This window comes from Bos indicus, chromosome 21 (genome assembly GCF_029378745.1).
Source record: "Bos indicus isolate NIAB-ARS_2022 breed Sahiwal x Tharparkar chromosome 21, NIAB-ARS_B.indTharparkar_mat_pri_1.0, whole genome shotgun sequence".
Taxonomy (NCBI): Eukaryota; Metazoa; Chordata; class Mammalia; order Artiodactyla; family Bovidae; genus Bos; species Bos indicus.
In genome coordinates this window covers 24,818,988-24,844,290 of record NC_091780.1, presented here as the reverse complement: position 1 = coordinate 24,844,290, position 25,303 = coordinate 24,818,988, and the positions used below count along the sequence as shown (strand labels likewise).

Genomic DNA, 25,303 nt, shown 5'->3' with positions numbered 1-25,303 from the left:
TTCCCCCTAAAGTTTCCTTTAGCAGGTAAAGGTGGGGTGGTTTCTTTCAGCTCTGAGGAGCATGGTCTGCTCCCTCGTTTCAGGACCTGGGTCTACATCTCCATGGAAATCGACCATTGAGATGGGAAGAGATCAAAATAAGGAAAGGGTGAAGGCCTTTGCAGGCTTCCTTGGTACTAGATTCCTTCTCTTTCTCTTCCCACCTTTCCTTGTGCTGTTTTTAGCCACAGTGGTCCTTACCCATCTGTGCTGCGGTTGCTGATTCTCGAGATAATGACAGTGCTAAGGACCTGATGGTGGTGGTGAAGATGACAGTGACAAGAGCTGCCATTTACGAAGTGACTCATGAGAGGGAGGCTGCTCTTAACTTTGCCTCTCCCAGGTTTAGAGTCGAGAAGACTCACAAGTTATTGTGGAAGCTCCGGAAGACTGCCTTCATCCTCTTCTTGTGGCAACCGCAGTTAGACTCAGAAAAGGACAGCCTTGTCTTTTCCCACGACAGTGTCTGGCTACCTCCAGGTGGTCTGGCAGTCTTGTTGAGGAGGAAAGGTCTGGAAAATGTTCTCCAGTTCCCCTTGATTCTCTGGCCAACGGGCCATTTGTAGGGGTTTCCAGGTGAGGTTGCTTATCTGTCTTCTCCATCTACATTCTCCCCACTGAGAGGCAGGGGGGCAGGCATACAAGGACGACAAACCAGCCCCCTGCCTGGAGGACAGGACCGTCTGGAAAATCATGTGGGCAGCTTGGGCCTGTGCCCACGTGGGGCTCCAGCTGCCTCCCCCAGGCCTGGTCTAGCCTGTAGAGCCACCCTCAGGGAGTGGGTGGGCCGAGCAGAAAAGTCGCTTCACAAACACACTCTCTTCAAGAAAACAGACCCCCCAGGCCAAGACCCTCTTGCCTTTCCAGTGCAGGGTCCGTTCGCCCTGATCTCATCAATCAAACAGACCTCCTCCTCCTCCTCCTCTGGTGTGGAAGGAAGGAAGGGGTGGTGAGAAGGACCTGAGTGGTTCACACCAACACTCCTAAGGGAAAGTGGCATCTGTTTTCCTGCCTATTTGGGAGTTGGGAATGCGAGAATCAGAGAAGAGTCCCCTTTGGGCCCCCACTGTTTTCCCTGGGTAAGAGTAAGAGTAAGAGTGGGGCTGGAGGCCTCGAGCGTTACTTTACCTCTGGCTGGGGGCTGAGCAGCTTCCTTATTCTACACGCAGGGGCAAGCAGGAGGCGTTTGGGGCCCCGAGCTTTCCCAGGAGCCCAGAGGGGCAGGTCTAGGATGGTTCCTTCTCTGGGTCAGGCTGGGACTGCCAGTGCCCTCAGAGGCACCCAGAGCAATGCCCCCTAGGAGAGGGGCCCTTGTGCCCCTGGCAGTGAGCTTTGAGGTTGGGGGTACAGGGTATTCAGAATTTGGTTCCCAATCTCCACTGCCACTTTTTTTCAATTATTTTTACGTATTTGGCTGTGCCGGGTCTTAGTTATGGTGCTCAGAATGTTTAGTGGAGGCATGTGAACTCTTAGTTGTGGCACTTGGGATCTAGTTCCCTGACCAGGGATTGAACCCAGGCCCCTGCATTGGGAGTGGGGAGTCTTAGCCACTGGACCACCAGGGAAGTCCCCCCACTGCCATTTTCTTGGGAATGCTGAATCACCGCAAGACCTGTTAACATGCTCCTCTTCTGTCTTTGCAGAGAGGTTTATTCCTCATGACTTGACATAATGGAATGTAGGTCTTTGACTTTGGCAAGAGCCAGAAATACCACACAGAAGATGCCATTTCCCCAGCTCCATGAAGGCAGGCATCTGCAGCATTCTCTATGCTCTCCTGATACAAACGCCCAGCCTGGGAACCCTCCCTCTGTCTATGGGCTCCCAGGACAAGTGGACTGACTAGATTCCAGATTCCTGGGTGCTTTTCATTGGTCTAGAGTGGAGTTTCCCAAAATTTATTCCACAGGATGTAGTTTGTGTTTTGTCAATAATGTCTCCATGGTCAAATAAGTTTGGGAAACCCTGGGTTAACCAAAACTAAACAGGTTTTCTTTATCACTAGGCTTTTCAGATTATATGAATATATGAAAAATTAATCTCTAAGAGAGTCCTAAGAGAGAATACACAAGGCAGTTTCTCAGTTATTTGATCATAGAACTCTTCCACACCACTGTCATTACTATTGAATGAATGAGTGTGTGCTCAGTCGTGTCCGACTTTTTGCAACCCTTTGGACTGTAGCCTGCCAGGCTCCTCTATCCATGGGATTTTCCAGGCAAGAATACTGAAGTGGGTTGCCATTTCCTCCTCCAGGGGATCTTCCTGACCCAGGAATCGAACATGAGTCCCTTGAGTCTCCTGTGTCTCCTGTATGGCAGGCAGTTTCTTTACCTGATAAGCCATTAGGGAATTTATAACTGTTATTTTATTGACATATCAAGGGACCTGTGATATATGGAAGAAGACATCTACGAAGTATTGCACTAGTAGAAAGAAAGCACATCCAACAAAGAGTGAACGACCTGTTCTATGGTTTTGGCTTTGCTTCTGCTTAGTCACATGCCCCTAGAAAGTGACTTTTGGGACTTCCCTGGTGGTCCAATGGTTAAGACTTTACCTTCCAATGCAGATGGTGCGGGTTCAATCCCTGGTCAGGGAACTAGGATCCTACATGCCTTGTGGCTACAAAAACAAAAAACAAAAAACAAAAAACAAAAAAACACACCATAAAACAGAAGCAATATTTTAACAAATTCAATAAAGATTTTAAACATGGTTCACATTAAAAAAAATACACTCTCTTAAAAAAAAAGTTGGGCTTCTCTGGTGGCTCAGTGGTAAAGAATCCACCTGTCAATGCAGGAGACATGGGTTCAACCCCTGATCCGTGAAGATCTCACATGTTGTGGAGCAACTGAGCCCATGCTCCACAACCAGAGAAACCACCACAATGAGAAGGCTATGTACCCCAACTAGAGAGTAGCCCTTACTTGCCACAGCTAGAGAAGAGCCTGTGCAGCAATGAAGACCCAGCACCGCCAAAAGTAAATAAATAAAATTATTTTTAAAATATGTATGTATATATATAAATTAATCTTACTAAAGACAGAGGAGTGTGGTGCAGTTGTTAACCAGCCACAGCTCTTGCACTGTAAGGAATCTGAAGCAGATTCTGCTGTGATCCTGTTAGACCATGGTTCTGGACTTGTTTAAAAGTGTGTGTAAAAGCCAAAGAGGTGAAACTTAAATCCTTAGAATTTTGCAGGGGCCAGGCTGTCTTTGTTTTGTTTATTGAGTTTTTGGAAATTTCAGGCTTAGGCTTGTTGCTTTTCCAGCCACAGAATGTGGTTATGTAAATGTGATATGATGGGATTTCATTGTGCAGACGCGGATCACAAAATGACCCAAGCGGAAGTCCATGTAGATCTTACGTGAACAGGGAGCCTGTGTTTAAAATGGCGTGCGTGGGCAAGGAGAATTAAAGTGTAGACAGATAAAGCACAGTCAATAATAGAAAATGAAAATAGCTTAGGTCTTTGAAGGCAAAGGAGCCCATGATTGGTTTTGCAGGGTGAATGTGTAGGAGGGACTAAGAAGGCAGACTTTCCCCTAAGTTACTTAGAAATGAAGTAGGGAGATGAGGTATACACTTTGGGGAAGTTTAGGAAAGAGGGGGATTGATTTCGGTTTGTGCTTTGTCTGGTTCTGGAGCTCATGGCATTCACTCTTGGAACCCCTTGCCTCCCCATCACCTCCACCCAGTGGTCCCTCCTCTGAGGCTTGTGGAAATCAGCTCCATTCATCCCTCCTTTCTGTTGCAGCCCCCCAGACATATAGAAAGCTGGGGGCAGAGCTCTGATACCCCACAGGAGATGTCTCTTCTTCAAATTTTGCATCCCCAGGTCTTCGGGGCTCTCTATATAACATAACTTTTTGATTTTATTTTCTTTCATCCACTGTAATTTGGTCTCAAATTTCATGAATGTCTTGGTTCATGGGAAAGAGACATGCCAGAGTCTTCCTGGTTCATTCCTTTGGGTTGGTTATTTCAGGGAAATTATTTTGTGCTGATGGCAATAAATATATACAGGGGGCTGGCATATCTTTGCCCTGGGGCACGATCTGCTCCCTGGCTTCTTTTCTTATCTGAAAACAGGTTGTGTGCTGCTCAGTTGCTTGTCGTGTCTGACTCTTTGCGACCCCATGGACTATAGCCCACCAGACTCCTCTGTCCATGGGGATTCTCCAGGCAAGAATACTGGAGTGGGTTGCCATTTCCTCCTCCAGAGGATCTTCCTAACCCAGGGATTGAACCTGCATCTCCTGTGTCTTCTGCATTGACAGGCGGATTCTTTACCACTGTGCCACCTGGGAAGCCTGAAAACAGCTTAATTTACTTACTTTCTTGATGTGACTTAGCTCAAAATTGCCCGTAGAGACACTTCACTAAGAAAGCAAATTCATTTACTAAATATTGGCTTGAGTTGTCATTGGAAAAGTTTTATCTCTCTTTTTTCAGATTCATGAGCTTTATAGCATACACATCTCCCAAGAATATCATCTAATTGGAAAAACAGACTTTTTTTATTGAGCTAAAGCAGCTTCATAATCAAAACTAGATTTGAACATGTTTCTCCAGCATGTCTAGCTCTCTACTATGACCTGTGTGGTTATTACTTTGTGATGAAATGAAATGAAATCGACCAGAGCCCAGGCAGACAGGGTTGTTGTTGGTGGTGGGGTGGGGGTCTGCCCTGAAAAGCTGGGTCTGGGTCGCCAGTCTCTCCTCTATCTGAACATGACCCAGGCGCTGGCCTCCATGGAGTCATTTTCCACTTGTGCCGCAGGTAGAACAAGTCAGCCAGCTGGCCGTGTTTGTCGAGGCCGCTTTAGATTATCACAGACAGTCCACAGAGATTCTGCAGGAGCTGCAGAGCAAGCTACAGATGAGGTAAGTGCCTCCCCATTGACTACCAGACAAGGGCTGCAGAGTTGAAGTCAGTAGAAATCCATCTCTGTCTCTCTCTTCAGTTCCCCCTTCCCACTGCCTCTTTCTGTGTTGAATTTTCTTCCACTGGCTTTCATGGTTGGGTGCAGATTGTGCTGAGATAATAACCGTATGACTTTGTCCAATAGGACAGAACCTGGAAAGGAGGTCTGGCAGCTTTTCTCCTTTCTCGTTTTGCTCAAGGCCCTTATTCTATGACCTGTGTTTAGGGCAACCCAGGTTGCACACTTGCCTTGGAGTTCAGCCCTTTCAGAGAGGTCCTGTCTTCCTTGCTGACATGATGAGAGTTTAGCTGAAGGTGGGATGGCATAGGGCCACTCCCCAACATCTAGGGATGTGGGGAGGAGTGAGATGGTCTTCAGACAGTGTGTATTAATAGTTTCAGGTGTATAGCAAAGTGAATCAGTTATACATATACATACATCCCTTGGTTGGGAAGATCCCCTGGAGAAGGGAATGGCTACCCACTCCAGTATTCTTGCCTGGAGAATCCCACGGACAGAGGAGCCTGGTGGGCTACAGTCCATGGGGTTGCAAAGAGCTGGGTACTTTTCACTCGTTTTTAAGATTATTTTCTTGTATAGGCCATGACAGAGTATTGAGTAGAGTTCCCTGTGCTATACAGTAGGTTCTTGTGTGTGTGTGCTCAGTCACTCAGTCATATCTGATTCTTTGTGACCCCATGGAGTGTAGCCTGCCAGGCTCCTCTGTCCGTGGGATTCTCCAGGCAAGAATACTGGAGTTGGTTGCCATTTCCTACTCCAAGGGATCTTCCTGACCTAGGGGTCAAACTGCATCTCCTGCATTGGCAGGCGGATTCTTTACCACTGAGCCACTGGGGAAGCCCACCACATAGTATGTAATTATCTCGAACAAGATGTATTTTTACTTTCCCAGGACAAATATCAGGGCATGTTTATAACATTGACTCTGATACTGAAAGAGCCAAAAAGGCCCCTGAGTGGTCAAAGAAAGATTGCTGTGTTCCTCGTGACTTTACTGATGAGCGTACTGTTGACTTTTCTGAAAATCAGTGATATAGGTATCATGCATTGCAACCCTGTTAATTGAAACACTGGGTTGAAATACTACTCTATCTTTTGACCAAATGTGAGAACAGATAATTGTTTTACATGGGATTATCATAATGAGTAAATTTGGAGGGATTTTGGCTTAAATCAATGCAATAATTATAAAAGGAAGACACAAGATGTGTCCAGTCTCTGAATCATCCACTTTCTAAGGCTGGTAGTTCATCTCCTCCTCACATGTGTGTCTTTTCATAATTCTACCTTTATAAGAGGAAAAAGAGAAGGAAGTGATCATTGTTGAGTGCCCAGTTCATCCCTGGTACTTGCTAGATGCCTCAGAGACTTTATGAGAGAAAATACTTTATAAATACAGACATACCTTGGAGATACTGAGAATTTGGTTCCAGACTACCACAATAAATTGAATATTGCAGTAAAGTGAGTCACATGAATATTTGGGCTTTCCAGTGCATATAAAAGTTATGTTTATGCTAAACTGTAGTCTTTTAAGTGTGAAATAGCATTATGTCTAAGAAAAACAAAAACAAAAACAAAAAAACACCAACCCAAATGTTGGGTTGGCCCAAACGTTTGTTTTGGGGTTTTTCTGTAACACTTTATGGAAAAAACCCAAATGAATGTTTTGGTTAGCCCAATATATGCTCTAATTTAAAAATATTTATTGTTAAAAATGCTAACCATCACCTGAGTCTTCAGCAAGTCCTAATCTTTTTTGCTGGTGAAGCATCTTGCCTTAATGTTGATGTCTGTTCAATAATCAGGGTGGTTGTTGCTGAAGGTTGGGGCAGCTGTGACAATTTCATAAAGTAAGACAATGAAGTTTGCAGCATCAGTTGACTCTGCCTTTTACAGACGAGTTCTCTGTAGCAGGTAGTGCTGTTGGATAGCATTTTACCCACAGTAGAACCTCTTTCATAATTGAAGTCAACCCTCTCAAACTCAGCTGCTGCTTTATCAACTAAGTCATGTCATATTCTGAATCTCTGTTGCCATTCCAACAGTCTTCACAGCATCTTCACCAGGAATAGATGCCATCTCAAGAAGCCACTTTCTTTCCTCATCTATAGGAAGCATCTCCTCATTCATTCAAGTTTTATCAGAGGATTGCAGCAATTCAGTCACATCTTCAGGCTCCACTTCTAGTTCTCTCACTCTTTCTACCACATCTGCAGTGACCTCCTTCACTGAAGTCTTGAACCCCCCAAAGTCATCCATTAGCTACATCCAGACCCCTACAACTCTCCCCATAGCAGCAATAAAGCTGTTTGGCTTTCTTATCATTTGTGTGTTCACTGGAGAAGCATTTTTCATTTCCTTCAAGAATTTTTCCTTTGCATCCACAACTTGGCTGTGTGGTACAAGAAGCTTAGGTTTTGACTTCTCCTGGCTTTTAATGTGCCTTCCTTACTAAGCTTAATAATTTCTAGCTTTTGATTTAAAGTGAGTGATATGAGACTTTCACTTGAAGACTTAGAGGCCATTATAGGGTTATCAGTTGGCCTAATTTCAATATTGTTGTGTCTCAGGGAATAGGGAGGCCCGAGGAGAAGGAGAGAGATGGGGGAACAGCTGGAGGTGGTAGGTAGAATAGTCAGAACACACATTTATCAATTAAGCTTGCCAGCTCACATGCCACTGTTTCTGGGGCCCATATTAATTACAACAGTAAACATCAAAGATCTCTAATCACAGATTACCACAACAGATAGAATAACTAAGAAAAAAGTTTGAAATATTTGGGGAATTATCAAATGGGATACAGAGATGCAAAGTGAGAAAATGCTCTTGGAAAAATGGCACCCAGAGACTTGCTGTACAAAGAGTTGCCACAAACCTTCAGTTGTTTCTTTTTTTTTTTTTTTTAAAGCAGATATCTGCAAAGTGCAATAAAATGAGGTATGTCTGCATAGAGCCAAAAAACTACATTTGGCATATCAAAGCCATCACTTTGGGCTACTCAAGGGTCAATGTGTAAAAATCACCCCCTTCATGACCATCACCTTAGGACCTAAATGTGTAGGTCCACAAGGCAGAACAAATGTAGGTTTGGAGGCTTTGAATTTTTCATCAAATGTCTGACTGATCTTAAAATGTGTATCACAGGATATCGGCTGCATCCAACGTCCCCAAGCGAGAATACAAGCCACGACCCATAAAAAGGAGCCCCAGCGAGCTCAATGGGGTGTCCACCGCCTCCTCAGCAAAGACAACAGGTGAGCTGACCGTTCTGTGGGTACCGCATGCCCTTCTGCAAGGCTCTCCTGTAAGTGCTTGCTCACTGCTCATTGCTGTATTCTGTGTGGCTCCACTGAGATCCTGAATTTCTCTCTTAGGTTATTTGGTAAATTCCCTTTCCCCCTTAGTAATGCACCCTTTCCTGCTTCCTTGTATTGAGTACTTACATCAAGGATGAATTCCACACCGTTCAGTTCAGTTCAGTTGCTCAGTCATGTCCGACTCCATGAACCGCAGCACGCCAGGCCTCCCTGTCCCTCACCATCTCCCAGAGTCCACCCAAACCCATGTCCATTGAGTCGGTGATGCCATCCAACCATCTCATCCTCTGTTGACCCCCTCTCCTCCTGCCCTCAATCTTTCCCGGTCTTTTCAAATGACTCAGCTCTTCGCATCAGGTGGCCAAAGTATTGGAGTTTCAGCTTCAACATCAGTCCTTCCAATGAACACTCAGGACTCATCTCCTTTAGGATGAACTGGTTGGATCTCCTTGCAGTCCAAGGGACTCTCAAGAGTCTTCTCCAACACCACAGTTCAAAAGCATCAATTCTTTAGCACTCAGCTTTCTTTATAGTCCAACTCTCACATCCATACATGACCACTGGAAAAACCATAGCCTTGATGAGACGGACCTTTGTTGACAAAGTAATGTCTCTGCTTTTTAAAATGCTGTCTAAGTTGGTCATAACTTTCCTTACAAGGAGTAAGCGTTTTTTAATTTCATGGCTGCAATCACCATCTGCAGTGATTTTGGAGCCCCCCAAAATAAAGTCTGCCACTGTTTCCACTGTTTCCCCATCTATTTGCCATGAAGTGATGGGACTAGATGCCATAATCTTAGTTTTCTGAATGTTGAGCTTTAAGCCAACTTTTTTACTCTCCTCTTTCACTTTCATCAAGAGGCTCTTTAGTTCTTCTTCACTTTCTGCCATAAGGGTGGTGTCATCTGCATATCTGAGGTTATTGATATTTCTCCCAGCAATCTTGATTCCAGTTTGTGCTTCTTCCAACCCAGCATTTCTCATGATGTACTCTGCATATAAGTTAAATAAGCAGGGTGACAGTATACAGCCTTGACATACTCCTTTTCCTATTTGGAACCAGTCTGTTGTTCCATGTCCAGTTCTAACTATTGCTTCCTGACCTGCATACAGGTTTCTCAAGAGGCAGATCAGGTAGTCTGGTATTCCCATCTCTTGAAGAATTTTCCACAGTTTATTGTGATCCACACAGTCAAAGGCTTTGGCATACTCAGTAAAGCAGAAATAGATGTTTTTCTGGAACTCTCTTGCTTTTTCGATGATCAGTGGATGTTGGCAATTTGATCTCTGGTTCCTCTGCCTTTTCTAAAACCAGCTTGAACATCAGAAAGTTCACGGTTCACGTATTGCTGAAGCCTGGCTTGGAGAATTTTGAGCATTACTTTACTAGCGTGTGAAATGACTGCAATTGTGCGGTCGTTTGAGCATTCTTTGGCATTGCCTTTCTTTGAGATTGGAATGAAAACTAACCTTTTCCAGTCCTGTGGCCACTGCTGAGTTTTCCAAATTTGCTGGCATATTGAGTGCAGCACTTTCACGGCATCATCTTTTAGGATTTGAAATAGCTCAACTGGAATTCCATCACCTCCCCTAGCTTTGTTCGTAGTGTTGCTTCCTAAGGCCCACTTGACTTCACATTCCAGGATGTCTGGCCCAAGGTGAGTGATCACACCATCGTGATTATCTGGGTCGTGAAGATCTGTTTTGTATAGTTCTTGTGTGTATTCTTGTCACCTCTTCTTAATATCTTCTGCTTCTGTTAGGTCCATACCATTTCTGTCCTTTATTAAGTCCATTTTTGCATGAAATGTTCCCTTGGTATCTCTAATTTTCTTGAAGAGATCTCTAGCCTTTCCCATTCTATTGTTTTCCTCTATTTCCTTGCATTGATCGCTAAGGAAGGCTTTCTTTTCTCTCCTGGCTATTCTTTGGAACTCTGCATTCAAATGGGTATATCTTTCCTTTTCTCCTTTGCTTTTCACTTCTCCTCTGTTCACAGCTATTTGTAAGGGCTTCTCAGACAGCCATTTTGGTTTTTTGCATTTCTTTTTCTTGGGGATGGTCTTGATCTCTGTCTTCTGTACAATGTCATGAACCTCTATCCATAGTTCATCAGGCACTGTCTATCAGATCTATACCTACGGCCTTCTCGTGTGTCAAACCTTGGCCATAGAAACATCATGCTGCATTATCCTCTACATTTAAATTTTTAACTTTTGTAAAATATTTTCCTAATTAAAAAAAAAATTTGAATCAGCATTGGCTGAGCATCTGCTATGTGGTAGGCACCGTCATAAGTGTTGCACCATTATTTTTTAATTAGACAAATGGCACAAATATATGCCTAAAGAAAATGGTTGAACTGAGAAAAATAACATTCAAGTGGTGTAAGTCATACTTTAGTTTGTTGTGATCACCCACTCTACCCCAGGCCCCTTCCTAGATGTTGCCAGTGTTAAAAATTTGGTATGAACACTGTCATATCTATTTATGTGCATAGATATACTGTATACTTACTGCTTTAAACCCTTCACTAGTTTTCAAATACAAGATCTTGTACTAGCGGTATTGTGCTACGCTTAGGTTTTGTAAATGTACCATTGTTTCTTGGCGTTATTCCCACATCATGCATATGGATCTGTCCCACTATTTTTTTTTAAATTTTATTGCAGTATAGTTGATTTAAAATGTGTTAGTTTTAGGTGTACAGCAAAGTGAATCAGTTATACATATGCATGCATTCACTCTTTTTTTAGATTCTTTTCCCATATGGGTCATTATAGATTGTTGAGTAGAGATCCCTGTGCTATACAATAGGTCCTTATTAGTTATCTATTTTATATATCAGTTCAGTTCAGTTCAGTCGCTCAGTCGTGTCCGACTCTTTGCGACCCCATGAATCGCAGCACGCCAGGCCTCCCTGTCCATCACCAACTCCCAGAGTTCACTCAGACTCACGTCCATCAAGTCAGTGATGCCATCCAGCCATCTCATCCTCTGTCGTCCCCTTCTCCTCCTGCCCCCAATCCCTCCCAGCATCAGAGTCTTTTCCAATGAGTCAACACTTCGCATGAGGTGGCCAAAGTACTGGAGTTTCAGCTTTAGCATCATTCCTTCCAAAGAAATCCCAGGGCTGATCTCCTTCAGAATGGACTGGATGGATCTCCTTGCAGTCCAAGGGACTCTCAAGAATCTTCTCCAACACCACAGTTCAAAAGCATCAATTCTTCGGCGCTCAGCTTTCTTCACAGTCCAACTCTCACATCCATACATGACCACAGGAAAAACCATAGCCTTGACTAGATGGACCTTTGTTGACAAAGTAATATCTGTGCTTTTGAATGTGCTATCTAGGTTGGACATAACTTTCCTTCCAAGGAGTAAGCATCTTTTAATTTCATGGCTGCAGTCACCATCTGCAGTGATTTTGGAGCCCCCCAAAATAAAGTCTTAACACTGTTTCCACTGTTTCCCCATCTATTTCCCATGAAGTGATGGGACCGGATGCCATGATCTTCATTTTCTGAATGTTGAGCTTTAAGCCAACTTTTTCACTCTCCACTTTCACTTTCATCAAGAGGGTTTTTTGTTCTTCTTCACTTTTTGCCATAAGGGTGGTGTCATCTGCATATGAGGTTATTGATATTTCTCCCGGCAATCTTGATTCCAGCTTGTGTTTCTTCCAGTCCAGCGTTTCTCATGATGTACTCTGTGTATAAGTTAAATAAGCAGGGTGACAATATACAGCCTTGACGTACTCCTTTTCCTATCTGGAACCAGTCTGTTGTTCCATGTCCAGTTCTAACTGTTGCTTCCTGACCTGCATACAAATTTCTCAAGAGGCAGGTCAGGTGGTCTGGGATTCCCATGTCTTTCAGCATTTTCCACAGTTTGTTGTGAGCCACATAGTAGTGTGTATATGTCAATGCCAATCTCCCAGTTAAGCCCTCCTTCCCCTTCTTCCCTGGTAACCACAAGTTTGTTTTCTATGTCTGTGATTCTACTTCTATTTTGTAAATAAGTTCATTTCTACCATATTTCTAGAATCCACATGTAAGTGATATTACTTATATCACACACATATATATATATGTCTGACTTTGTCTTTCTCTGTCTGACTTACTTCACTGAGTATGACAATCTAGGTCCGTCCATGTTGCTGCAAATGCCATTATTTTGTTCTTTTTATGGCTGAGTAATATTCCATTTTATTTTTTTTTAATTTTATTTTATTTTTAAACTTTACATAATTGTATTAGTTTTGCCAAATATCAAAATGAATCTGCCACAGGTACACATGTGTTCCCCATCCTGAACCCTCCTCCCTCCCCATACCATCCCTCTGGGTTGTCCCAGTGCACTAGTCCCAAGCATCCAGTATCGTGCATCGAACCTGGACTGGCAACTCGTTTCTTACATGATATTTTACATGTTTCAATGCCATTCTCCCAAATCTTCCCACCCTCTCCCTCTCCCACAGAGTCCATAAGACTGTTCTATACATCAGTGTCTCTTTTGCTGTCTCGTACACAGGGTTATTGTTACCATCTTTCTAAATTCCATATATATGCGTTAGTGTACTGTATTGGTGTTTTTCCTTCTGGCTTACTTCACTCTGTATAACAGGCTCCAGTTTCATCCACCTCATTAGAACTGATTCAAATGTATTCTTTTTAATGGCTGAGTAATACTCCATTGTGTATATGTACCATAGCTTTCTTATACATTCATCTGCTGATGGACATCTAGGTTGCTTCCATGTCCTGGCTATTATAAACAGTGCTGCGATGAACATTGGGGTACACGTGTCTTTTTCCCTTCTGGTTTCCTCAGTGTGTATGCCCAGCAGTGGGATTGCTGGATCATAAGGCAGTTCTATTTCCAGTTTTTTAAGGAATCTCCACACTGTTCTCCATAGTGGCTGTACTAAGTTTTATGGCTGAGTAATATTCCATTTTATATGTGTTATCCTATTATTTTTTAATGGATTCATAGTTTTCCATTATATATACCATTTCCCCTATTAATAGACATTAAAGTTGCTTCCAGTTATTTTCTAAAAGGAATGTCCTTTATCTGCCTCTACATGCTGATGGGCAAGTCCTTCTTGGAAATGAAATTGCTGAGTTAGAGTGAATGCATTTAAGAGACCATTGATACTGCCAAATTACCTGTTAAAACAGGTACACTACTATTAATATAGCAATACCTGCTTCCCCTTGCCTGTGTCATTAGACTTCAATTTTTGCCAAGTACTAATGGATAAAAAACAATTCTTTGCTCTGTGTGCAACTTCTCATTTGAGATTCCATGTCAATTTGCCTGTAGTGCTGTGTCTGTTACTGCTGCCCACTTCCCGTGGTTCTGAGGGATTACGGATGCTTTGCTGAGTGAGGTGCAGTGGTTTCTAGTTTTCTGGCTGGCTGCCTCCCTCACGGCACCATTTCAGGTCCCTGCACTCAGTACTCCTCCTGGAGGCAGACGCCTGGTCTCCTGGGTACTTGGTACAAGGCCAGGGTGGGAGGAGTCATCAGGCCGCTCTTTGCCCAGAATGCCAACTAGTCTTCCAGCTCCCAGAACTATTTACTCTGAGTTTGGGGCACCCTCCAAACCCACTTTTGTTGCATCTCTCTTTGGGGACCATTTTGAGCTTCATTTTCTCCAGCTGCTTGATTTCCATCTTTCATATATTCCTTATAGTTTTCGTAATTTATGGTCCTTCTTGTTTTCCAACATTATTTGGAATTAAAGACACACCTATTTTATTTTCTAATTTTTAAAATTGATTTTACTGAAGTATAGTTGCTTTACAATGTTGTATTAGTTTCTACGGCACAGCAAAGTGAATCAGCCATACATATACATACATCCCCTCCCTTTTGAGCTTTCTTCCCATTCAGGTCACCACAGTGAATTAGAGTTCCCTTTGCTATATGGTATGTTCTTATTAGTTATCTATTTTATACATAGTATCAATAGTGTATATGTATCAATCCCTATCTCCTAAGTCTTCCCATCCTGCTTCTTCCCCCTTGGAAGACATACCTATTTTATAATCTTTAGTGATTGGCTGGGATTCCCTGGTGGCTCAGTGGTAAAGAACCATCTGCTAATGCAGGAGACGTGGGTTTGATCCCTGGGTTTGGAAGATCCCCTGGAGAAGGAAATGACAACCCACTCCAGTATTCTTGCCTGGAGAATCCCCATGGACTGAAGAGCCTGGAGGGCTACAGTCCATGAGGTCACAAAGAGTCGGACATGACTTAGTGACTGAGCATGCACACACTTGTCCAAAGAAATGATGGATTCTGCAGGACCCGCTATTGAGTCAATGAGAGAAGATTAGACCCTGGTTCTACTCCCTGGAAGGTGAGAAGCCTAGCTCTTGTCCTTTATCCTGCAGGTCCCTAGATTTATCTTCTCAGATGTCTTTCATAGCTTCCACATCTTCATATCTGAAGTGGCCTTTGGAAAGCCGCTTCCTCTGACAATTGTGCTTACTGCTGCTTAGGTGTCTTGAGGGTTCTTCAAGGTTCAATAGATGCAGATGTTTTCAGGTTAGACCAGCACTTCCTTTTCCCAATTCAAGGCCTCCAAAAATGTAATAGCTTCTGATCTGTGTCTCCCAAGCACTCCCATGTGCCAGTAATCACATCCAAGTTTCTTTCTTAGATATAGCTCTTAAGAGACCGCCTTACTTCTTTCCTTTCTTGCCTAACCTTTCCTTTCCTTTTCTAAATATTTCTATATTTGGCTCTCTTGGGTCTTAGCTGTGGCATGTAGAATCTTCTTTGCATCATGCAGGCTCTTCATTGTGGCCCATAGACTCTCTAGTTGAGGCGTGTGGGCTTAGTTGTCCTGCAGCACGTGGGATCTTAGTTCCCTGACCAGGGAGCAAACCTGTGTCCTCTGTGTTGCAAGGCAGATTCTTAACCGTTGGACCACCAGGGAAGTCCCAGCTAACCTTTCTTAACTTATGGAGGCTACCTTGAGGCCATCTGGAATAGCAGATAAGTGGGAAGGCAATACATTTAGATAAATCTTTGCTATGGAATGAGGTCCATTCATTCAGTTTACAGAAGTCTCTGAGGATGACTTGGAGCACAGCCTGCCCATCGTCCGTTCTTTGGTGGTACAGAAGCTTATCTAATGCTCTGGGACCCAATCTCTGATTCTCGTCTCTTCCCTTTTTGCTTGCAAACCGGGCAATTCTTCCCTTTCTTACAATAAGTAGCTAGATGTACCAAGGAGCAGTTACCATCCAGTCACATTCTGTTTTCCCCAATTTCTTCCTTTAGGCTCCTGATATGCGGGATGCTTTGAAAGTTACCACAGGCAAAAGTTTTACCAAGTGTTTTTCCACACCCTAACTAGGATCGCCGACTTTCATGCCAGTTATATCTGTTTCTTCTTCATCACGGCTTGGCCACTAAGTTTAGCTCTTATCATGACAACATCCCACTTCTGGTACCAGTGTTTGCATGAGTTAGGGTAAGAATAGTTACTGTTGTACAGAGACTCAAGAAAGCAATGGTTCAAATGAGATAGAAATTAAGACTGGAAGTCCAGGTCTGGAGGTTGCCTTTTAGGGAAGTAAACCAAAGGTGGTTGATGTTACTTCCACCCCCACCCCCCTGGGATGGACCTAGTCACAGGGCCACAACGAGCTGCAGAGGCTGGGGGAGTGGGTTTAGCTGGAGAGCCACATCCCACCACTATACCACCGTGAAGAGGAGCGAGAGAGTGTTGGTGGCCAGCTTGCAGTTTCTACCACACACATCTATCTCCTACACATATGTTGTGGAAGAACACATCAGGCCCCACACAATTCATTTCCATTAGAACGTGGTACCTCATGCAGGATGGTATGGGAACGTACATTAAGGATAACCTAGGAGTCGGCAGGCTCTTTTTGTAGAGGGACAGGTCATAAAAAGTTTATACTTTGTCAGTTATTTGGTCTTGGTTGCAACCTCTCAACTCTGTTCTGATGTGAAGGCAGCCACAGACAGTATGGAAATGGATGAGCATGGCTGTATTCCATTCAGATGTTACTTGGCCCACAGGCCAGAGTTTGCCAACCCTGGGGTGACTCATTGGGAAATCAACTCAACAATAACCATCAAAATTAATAAAAATGTTTGCATACTCTCGGTGGCTTCATTCCTGGAAATGTATCCTAAAGAAATAATTTAAGCAAAAGCATATTCCTGTACCTATTACAGCACTATACAGAGGAAGAACAAGTTATAAATGGGAACAGTCTAATGACCAATATTTATTTATATATATTTGTCAACATTAGGATAATGGTTAAGTAGATGATGGTATATCAAATGGGATATGGTGCAGCTTTTCAAACTCACTGACATGGAAATTATGTCGAAACATTCGAATGTTTATGGTTTGATATGAAGTTGAAAAGAAAGACACAGAGTTATCAGTGTTCTGTGATTACAACCTTGTAAATCAATTTGTGCATGTAGGCCAGGCTAAATGGTAGGATTCTGGGCAATATTTTCCTTTTTAAAAAGATATTCTTTAAATTGTATTTCAATAAGTGTATTTGAATAAACAAGCATGTATTTAATAATGGAAAAGTCGTGACTTTTGAAGAATAGGTATACTTCCTTCTTTAAAGAAAACTGTGTACCCACTGTATTCCCTGTTCTCCCCACCCCCAGGAAGCTTAGTGCCAGATGCAAAGTTCAAGCACAGCAATCATTATAAAATGGCCAGAGCTGGTCCATGTGCACATCCTCCCCTTTGATGAGGGTGACCATGCATCCTAGTTTGCTTGGGACAGTCCCAGCGTATGTCTGTTGCTCCAGTATAATTTTTGAAAAAATGTCTTTATTTAGTTTTGGCTTCGCTGGGTCTTTGTTGCTATGCGCAGGCTTTCTCTAGTTGCAGTCGGGGGCTACTCTCTAGTTGTGGTGTGCAGGCTCCTCATTGCAGCGGCGTCTCTTATTGCAGAGCACAGACTCTAGGCACATGGACTTTGGCAGTTGTGCTATGCAGGCTTAGTTACCTAGCAGCGTGTGAGATCTTCAGGACCAGGGATGGAACCTGTGTCCCCTGCACTGGCGGGTGGATTCTTAACCACTGGACCAACAGGGAAGTCCCTCTGATACCATTTTTAGTAGTCCGCTCCCTCCTTTACTCACAAGTTCTATTGTTTGTATGAAAATACATTGTTTCCTTACTTTTTATGGCTTTACTTTTCTCTTTCTGGTCTGTGAAACCTCTCTTCTGAATACATATGTTATTGTGAGCCATTTCAAAATTTCTGTTAGAAAGAAGCTGGTTATAAATATAACTAAATACGCTGAAAGCAAGTCCAACCCCAGCCTGCCTTCCTCCCTGTATTATATCTGAATGAATTGGAATCAGCAGACCCTAGGACCCCAGAAGGGCTTCCCAGATGGCTCAGTGGTAAAGAATTCATCTATCAATGCAGGAGACACTGGAGATGCAGGTTCGATCCCTGGGTCAGGAAGATCCCCTGGAGAAGGGAATAGCAACCCACTCCAGTATTCTTGCCTGGGAAATCCCATGGACAGAGGCTACAGTCTATGGGGTCACAAAGAGTTGGACACAACTGAGTAGAGTTGTTTTTACAATGTTGTGTTAGTTTCTGTTGTACAGCAAAGTGGATCAACCACACGTTTACAAATGTCCCCCCTCCACCTTTTTTTAGATTTCCTTCCCATTTAGGTCACCACAGAATATTAAGTAGAGTTCCCAGTGCCATACAGTATGTTCTCATTAATTATCTATTTTATACATGCTGCTAAGCTGCTAAGTCCCATCAGTCGTGTCCGACTCTGTGCGACCCCATAGATGGCAGCCCACCAGGCTCCCCGTCCCCCTGGGATTCTCCAGGCAAGAACACTGGAGTGGGTTGCCATTTCCTTCTCCAGTGCATGAAAGTGAAAAGTGAAAGTGAAGTTGCTCAGCCGTGTCCAACTCTTAGCGACCCCATGGACTGCAGCCCACCAGGCTCCTCCGTCCATGGGATTTTCCAGGCAAGAGTACTGAGTGGGGTGCCATTGCATAGTAGTGTGTATACCCAATTCATCCCACTCCTGCCTTCCTCCCTTGGTGTCTGTACATTGTTCTCTATGTGTCTCTATTTCTGCTTTGCAAATAGGTTCATCTCTAACATTTTTCTAAATTCCACATATATGCATTAATATACAATATCTGTTCTTCTATTTTTCTGACTTACTTCACTCTGTATGACATTCTCTGGGTCCATCCGTGTCTCTGCAAATGGCACAGTTTCGTTCCTTTTTATGGCCAAGTGATATTCCATTGTCTATACATACTCCAACTTCTTTATCTATTCATCTGTTCATGGACATCCAGGTTGCTTCCATGTCCTGGCTATTGTAAATAGTGCTTCAGTGAACACTGGGGTGCATGTGTCTTTTGGGATTATGGTTCTTTCTGGGTATATGCCCATGAGTGTGGTTGCTGAGTCATATGGTAGTTTTATATCTTACAGATTTTTCATTTTATCTTGTTAAGAAATAATACTGGGGAATGTCAGCAAACGTTCAAGAGCATCAGGAAAGATTTCTTTCCAAGATTCTTGATTGGAGGGAATCGGGCCAGCAAGTGGTTGCAAAGGGAGTCTGTTGTACGCATCTGACTTGGAAGAAGAAAGCGGTGATAGGACAGTCCGTTCCTTGGCCTCCTCATCCAGACTGTGTGTGTAGTACTCTGTCCCCTCCTTCTTGGCCAGTAGCTCAGTCCCCAGGCAGATTAAGTTGTTAGCTGGGTGATGGTCAGCCAGAGATCACAGATGTGTAGAAGATGGCTTTCAGGAAGGCTCAGTATCCACAACTGGATTCTCCATTATAGCACACTGCATGCCATGCCACCGTGTAACATCTGCCTCTACTTTAGTCCCCATCCCCAGCCCTGGGCTTCCTCGTTGATTCGTGGGTAGAATTTGTGAGTGTGAAGGCGTCCCGTACTGTTTGTTTCTAAGGCACAGTTTCAAAAGAAAATGGCATTTTATAGCCGGCATTAATGGGAAATTACTTTCCATTAGGATTCTGAATGATTTGCACATAATGTTTATAAAGTAAAGGAAAAATGTCAAGCATTTCACTAACAATTTAAAGCAAAGCTCTTAGGACTCTGCCAGAAATGAATTCCAAGAACATTTTCTTCATCATTTCTTCTTTCTAAAGAAAAAAAAAAAAAACAGAGGTGGGGGAAGATGAAAGGACGTAGATCAATTAGGCTGAATCCATGGTGGGACTAAGATGGAATCTTTGATAATATGGTTTCTAGGTACTTAAGAGAATGAATAAAGTGAGCCAAAAAAGGGAGAGGGGGGTGGTGGTGGAAATCACATCTTGAAATGATGGATTGCAGACAAAATCCAAGTTTAGGCTCTGGCGAGGAGAAACCGCTGCCTGTCCAAGCCCCTGAGTGTGGGGTCATGAGGCTTCATCGGAGTATGCTGCCTCTTTGTCCCCAAAGAGAAAGGGAGGCCAAGAAAAGTCTTCGCGCTAAAATGTGTGCCTGGGTCGTTCCCAGAAAACCCTTGGTTTTCAGGAAAATAGTAAAGGAACTTGCGACCTATGCTTAGGCATCTTCCCTACCTTGGGTAAGTCGTCACTTGCTGAATTCTAAATGTAAAGACTAGAGAACAGAGGCCATTGTACATTTTTTAATCAACTCACTTATTTATGAAGGCCTTCTCTTTTCTAATTTTATTTATGTTTTTATTTTTGGCTGTGCTGGATCTTCATTGCTGCAAGCGGGCTTTCTTTAGTTGCGGCACGTGGACTTTTCATTGCGATGGCTTCTCGTGTTGCGGAGCATGGGCGCTAGGTGTGAGGGCTTCAGTAGTTGCGGCTCCTGGGCTCTAGAGCACAGGCTCAGTAGTCGTGGTGCATGGGTTTAGTTGCCCGGCGGGCATGTGGGATCTTCCTGGATCAGGGATTGAACCTGTGTCCCCTGCACTGGCAGGTGGGTTCTTATCCACTGTGCCACCAGGGAAGTCCCTACGGAGGTTTTCTTTTGCACTGCGGTTCTTAAAGAGGGCGCCACTTTGTCTAATCACAACTGAGGGTTAATATGGACCAAACTGAGACTGACGTTAATGTGGAAGGCAAAGATGAGTGAACAAGTGTGGGTTTCAAACATGTGCTCCAGGCATTTCAGAGCGAGGTGAAATAAATCTCTCAAATGATGTATATTAAGACATTCTAACTCCCTTTGGGTATAAAGAGACTTTTTATAAATTCCTTGACACTTCTTAGGGGGCTCGGATGTAATGTCTAGGGCTTAAGTCCTTCCCCTCATTGGAGTGAAATCTCTAGGATTACATTAGAAAATAAACATTTATTCAGAAGTAAAGTGTGAAGTGTGAAACTTAAAGAAGACGAGCACTCTGCAAATAGAAATGGATGTATTTTTAACCCGAATTTCCAAAGAGGAAATTAAAATTTCACACAGCAGTGACAACGGTGATTGCTTGGTCAGCAGGTCCTTTTTTACTCTTTCTCTCTTGTCCTTCCCACTCTTTCCTTGGTCTTTTTTTCCCTTGCCATCAGCCTGTCTGCAGTCTCCATGTCTGTATATTATCAGTAATAGTTCAGAGTCAGAGTTATAGACAGAGATATAAGCAAAAAATGGGAGTCTCTTGTTGGAATTCAGAATTCTGGCACTTATTTGCTGTGTGACTTTGGGAGAGTTTCTTAACATCTCTGGACTGATTTATACTTGTTCCTAAATGAAGTGATTGGACTCAATACATTCCAGGTTTATTTTCCAGCTCTAAATTCTGTGGCTTCAAAATTTATCTTTTATGAGTACTCAGCATTCTTACAAATTTGCAAAGTGCACAGACTGAACATTTTTATATTTTCTGTATTTTAAAAAATACTATTAAAAATTAAAGTGTGAGCTCTGATTATTATTCTTGATCAATAGGCATTGATGTGAGAAAGGGGGAAGGGTCCTTTTTTTATTCTTTATCTCAAGAAAGCTTCAGAGGGAAAAGTTTTCTTGCTGCAGGGGATGGTTTCCTGTAACTCTGCTAAATAGTCTGTAAAAAGAGTTTTTGAAAAGCCTGTTGGACATAATTTCCAATTTAGTTGTCAAAATTTTAATACTCCTTGGCTGAAATGGTTCTATTATCTCAGATGCATATTTTAAAATCTTAGCATATATTCTACAATGATATGCTTGGTCTTTAAGCTAAAACTTAAAATAATGTTATCTAAATATTCATTTATGTACTTATGTTTTAAAAAAAATAGTCAAGTGAAGTCAGTCTCCAAGGATTACAAACAGAGCGGCCATGGAGCACAGTTCCAGTGGACCTTGTGTTGGAATCCACGTGGGTGACACCCCCTCTGGAGTTGCACCCTCAGGTGCAAATCCTGATGCCAGATTGTGGGAAAGTCTTCCCAGGTGGCTCAGTGGTAAAGGATTTGCCTGCCAACAACAGGAGACATGGGTTCGATCCCTGGGTCAGGAAGATCCTCTGGAGAAGGGAATGGCAACCCACTCCAGTATTCTTGCCTGGGAAAAAGAGGAGCCTGGTGGGCTACAGTCCATGGGGCCACAAAGAGTCAGATGCCACTAAGCAACTAAACAACAACAACAGCGAGAAAACAGCGAGGCCAGTGACGTCTGACTGCAGACCTCCAAGTCAGGAGCACCGCAGGCAGAGGAGTCTGTAGCGGATAGAGTAAACGCTCACCCTGTCCAAACTGCAGCCGCTTGTTGCCCGAGAATGTGGACCAAGGATAGCCAGCCCTTAGGATTTTTCCAAGAGAAGCCAGAAATCACATATTTATGTGCAATCTCCTGATTTTTAAATACTGGCAACTAATCCACACTGTACAAAGCAAGGAGCCAGCCAAGCAAAACACCGTCTGCAAACTGATCCCCCTGCCAGTGGCCAGGAAGCCACCTCTGATTAAGGCCGCTGTTTGTCTTCTCCTTTCCCTTAACTCAGAGTGGCAAAGGCAACCCACACGCCCTGGACCCGGTTGTGGCAGAGGGCTCACCTCCCAGGAAACTTTGCTAAATAATGGGCCACAGCTTCCGAGAAGTCTGTGCAAGTCATCTTGGTACACAAGGGAAAGCTTTGTTAGTGAATGGAGGAGGGCACAAACATCACTAATTAAATCCATCTCCTGTAATCTGTGAGTGGTAGAGGATTGGTATTAAGGTAAAAACAAATTACAGGTGCTTATTTTTATAGATTATAATAATTAAGCTTGAGTTCCACTGACAAGTTATTTTAACAAATCACATCTCCTATGGATAAATACAGAGTTCTTATTTCTAGATTATTCATAAACCTTTACTAGACCATACTCACTAGTTTATGACTTAACTGTCTTAGCTCAAGCTGCTATAACAAATACTAGATCAAGTGGCTTAAAACAACCAACATTTATTTCTCACAGTTTCAGAGTCTGGGAAGTTCAAGATCAAGGTGCCGGCAGACTCGTTGTCGGGTGAGGGACCCCTTCCTGGTTTGCAGATGGCTGTCTTCTCGTCGTCTGTCCCTGGTGGCACTAATGCCATTTTCGAGGGCTCTACCCTCATGACCTTGTCATCCCCCAACATCCCCACCTGCTAATACCACCACTTTGGGGATTAGGACTTCAACATCTGAATGTTGGGGGCACACAGACATTCTGTCCATGGCATTAGCCATAGATCTATACGTAAAATTCGCAGGTAAGGAAACCAGGGTCCAGAGGTGACCTCACCCAGAGCTAGAACCCAGGGATCCAAACTGTCTGTCTCATATGGTCTTACCAAATGAACGAAAATAGTCCTTTACAGATGTTGAACAAAAATGGGTTCTGTAGTATTCATCAGAGTTATATACCAATGCTGTATCTGGGTCAGCTCAAGCAAAAGTGTTAGCTTCAAAAAAATGTTTGCTGCCAGAGCTTGAGATTTTTGATCAATAAAAAAATGACAACTTTTGAAGGGAGCTTGAACCAGATATGCTGGTTCTAATTCAAGAGAGATGGTGCCTGCCTGGCCCAGGGTACACACTCAGTGTTTGAGTCTGAAGCAGAAATAGACTTGAAAGTTCCAAGTCCTTTTTGGGCCCAACCCGTTAAGAGATGAACTCTCTAGTTAGATGGTATGGGTGTAGTGAGTCTCTGGGTGGCTGACCATACTCCTCCTAACTGGCTGCCCATTCCACCTGCTGTCAGGTACCTTCCTTTCTCCCCATGGGTAGCAGAAGTCATATGCAGACACCTCTGCATTCCTGACTTGAGACCAGGAAGTGAGCAGAAAACAGGCTTACTCAGCCAGGACAGGTGTCACCTGCCTTTCAGAGGAAGGCCCAAGTCCTGGCTTTCGCTCCATCCCTCTCAGTCAGAATTCTGTCATCAAAAGAATAGGAATTCTCACCTTACCTGCAGAGGGTTATTCTGAGGATTATATCAGATCCTGTAAATAAGAGGTACTGGGCACACACGGTACTTGCTACATAGTGTAAGCGCCCAGGACACAGCAGTTGTTAACGTTTCATAACTGGTTATCTGATTTCCCAGCCTACAGCAGACTGGAAGGAGCAGATTAGAAAGGCATGGGGGACTGCTCCGGGAAGGCCCACTGTCGGCAGGAAAAAGTGACAGGTCGCAGCCTGATGACAAGGGAGGCAAGAGAAACACTATAAAGAGCAGGAACAAAATCTCTAAAAGGCACAGCAGTTTGGGGCATTTACTAAAAGACAAAGAACCCTCCTCAGGTCAGTAGCTTCTGTAGACTCTGTACCTTGTACGTTGATAGGCATGCATGTTGACAGCAGGTGTATGAATTTTACTTCTCTCTCCATCCGCTTCCCCGCTCACCACAAAGTAGGAGTGGGGGTTGTCGCTTGCCTTTCGATTGTGATGCTCTGACCAGATGCTTCCAGGTAATGAAATCCCTGAAGTCAGGGCCACCAGAGGAGACAAGAGTGCAGTGGGTTCCTTGGGTGATCTGAAAATACGGCAAGTTCAAGGACATCAAAAGAGCTGTGACTTTTAGTGTCACGGAGAGAAGGATTTCCCTGCCCCTCTTACCACTTCTGCTCCCTCCTTGATCTTCTTCAAAGTCAGGGCGAGAAATATATTTTCGACAACAGGCTCCCAGGTCCTGGCTGGTGGCAGAGAGAGAGGGAGGGAGCACATGAGGTGGCCAGGCTGCAGAGACACCAGCACACCAGCTCTACGCTGGGGTCTAACCCACCACCCAGAATAGATGTCCATTTTTTTTTTGCTTGTTACACTAAGTCTGATATATATGAACCTTCAAGTTGGGAACTTTCCAAGATGTGAATGTTCGCATTTCCAATCAGAGCTATCACAAGTTACTTCTCATGTCTGGCATACACTGTCGCGTGCATGCATCCTCCACAAGGAGCTGTGCTTGTGTGCACTTTACCGTACAGTCCTGTGTAGAGGACAGTAGTGCAGTGTCTTTATTTCAAGCCCGAATGTCCAGAAGCAAGTGTAAAAGCAGCAGTATATAGCTGATTAGTTAGTTGGTTAGCTAGGCTAACTTTGTTGGACTTACGAACAGACTGGACTTACAAATGCACTCTCGGAATGGAACTCATTCGTATGTATAGGGACTTAATGGTATTTTTGAAGCCTGAGCTGCTCACTTTGAAGCTGCACAGCGAGTAAGGCCCAGAAGGGCATCCCTCCAGTGACTGGCAGGGTGGGTGGGATGTGGGCAGACCTTCTAGGATCAGAGAAGGATTAAGGTGGAGAGCACTCGAAGAGCATCCCAGGCCTGGGAGCTCCAGGAGCCTGCCCTGCTGAGGACCCATGGCTCTTTCCAACCCAGCTGATGGACCACCCCGTTGACTGCAGTTGGCTCAGAAACCTAGTGGGCATAAACTCAGCATCCAACGATGTTCAGAGTGGGTGCATGCCACGGTGATCAAGAGCTCAGACTCTGGACCTAGATGGAGGTCAGATCTCAGCACT

General features: G+C 43.7%; 1 protein-coding gene across 12 annotated transcripts in view; it reads left to right on the top strand.

Annotated features, from left to right (window-relative positions):
• The window catches only part of SH3GL3 (SH3 domain containing GRB2 like 3, endophilin A3), a 117,002-nt gene that overhangs the window by 70,742 nt on the left and 20,957 nt on the right, over nt 1-25,303 (top strand). For 5 of the 12 annotated variants that reach the window (XM_070775218.1, XM_070775215.1, XM_070775217.1 and 2 more), the window contains 4 exons: nt 4,830-4,933; nt 8,146-8,255; nt 22,766-22,816; nt 23,879-24,075. In XM_070775218.1, the coding sequence (XP_070631319.1) occupies nt 4,830-4,933; nt 8,146-8,255; nt 22,766-22,816; nt 23,879-24,075 (462 nt within the window). Of the gene's footprint in view, nt 1-4,829; nt 4,934-8,145; nt 8,256-22,765; nt 22,817-23,878; nt 24,076-25,303 lie in introns of those variants that run through there. The other 7 variants (XM_070775219.1, XM_070775213.1, XM_019983987.2 and 4 more) reach the window with 3 other exon arrangements.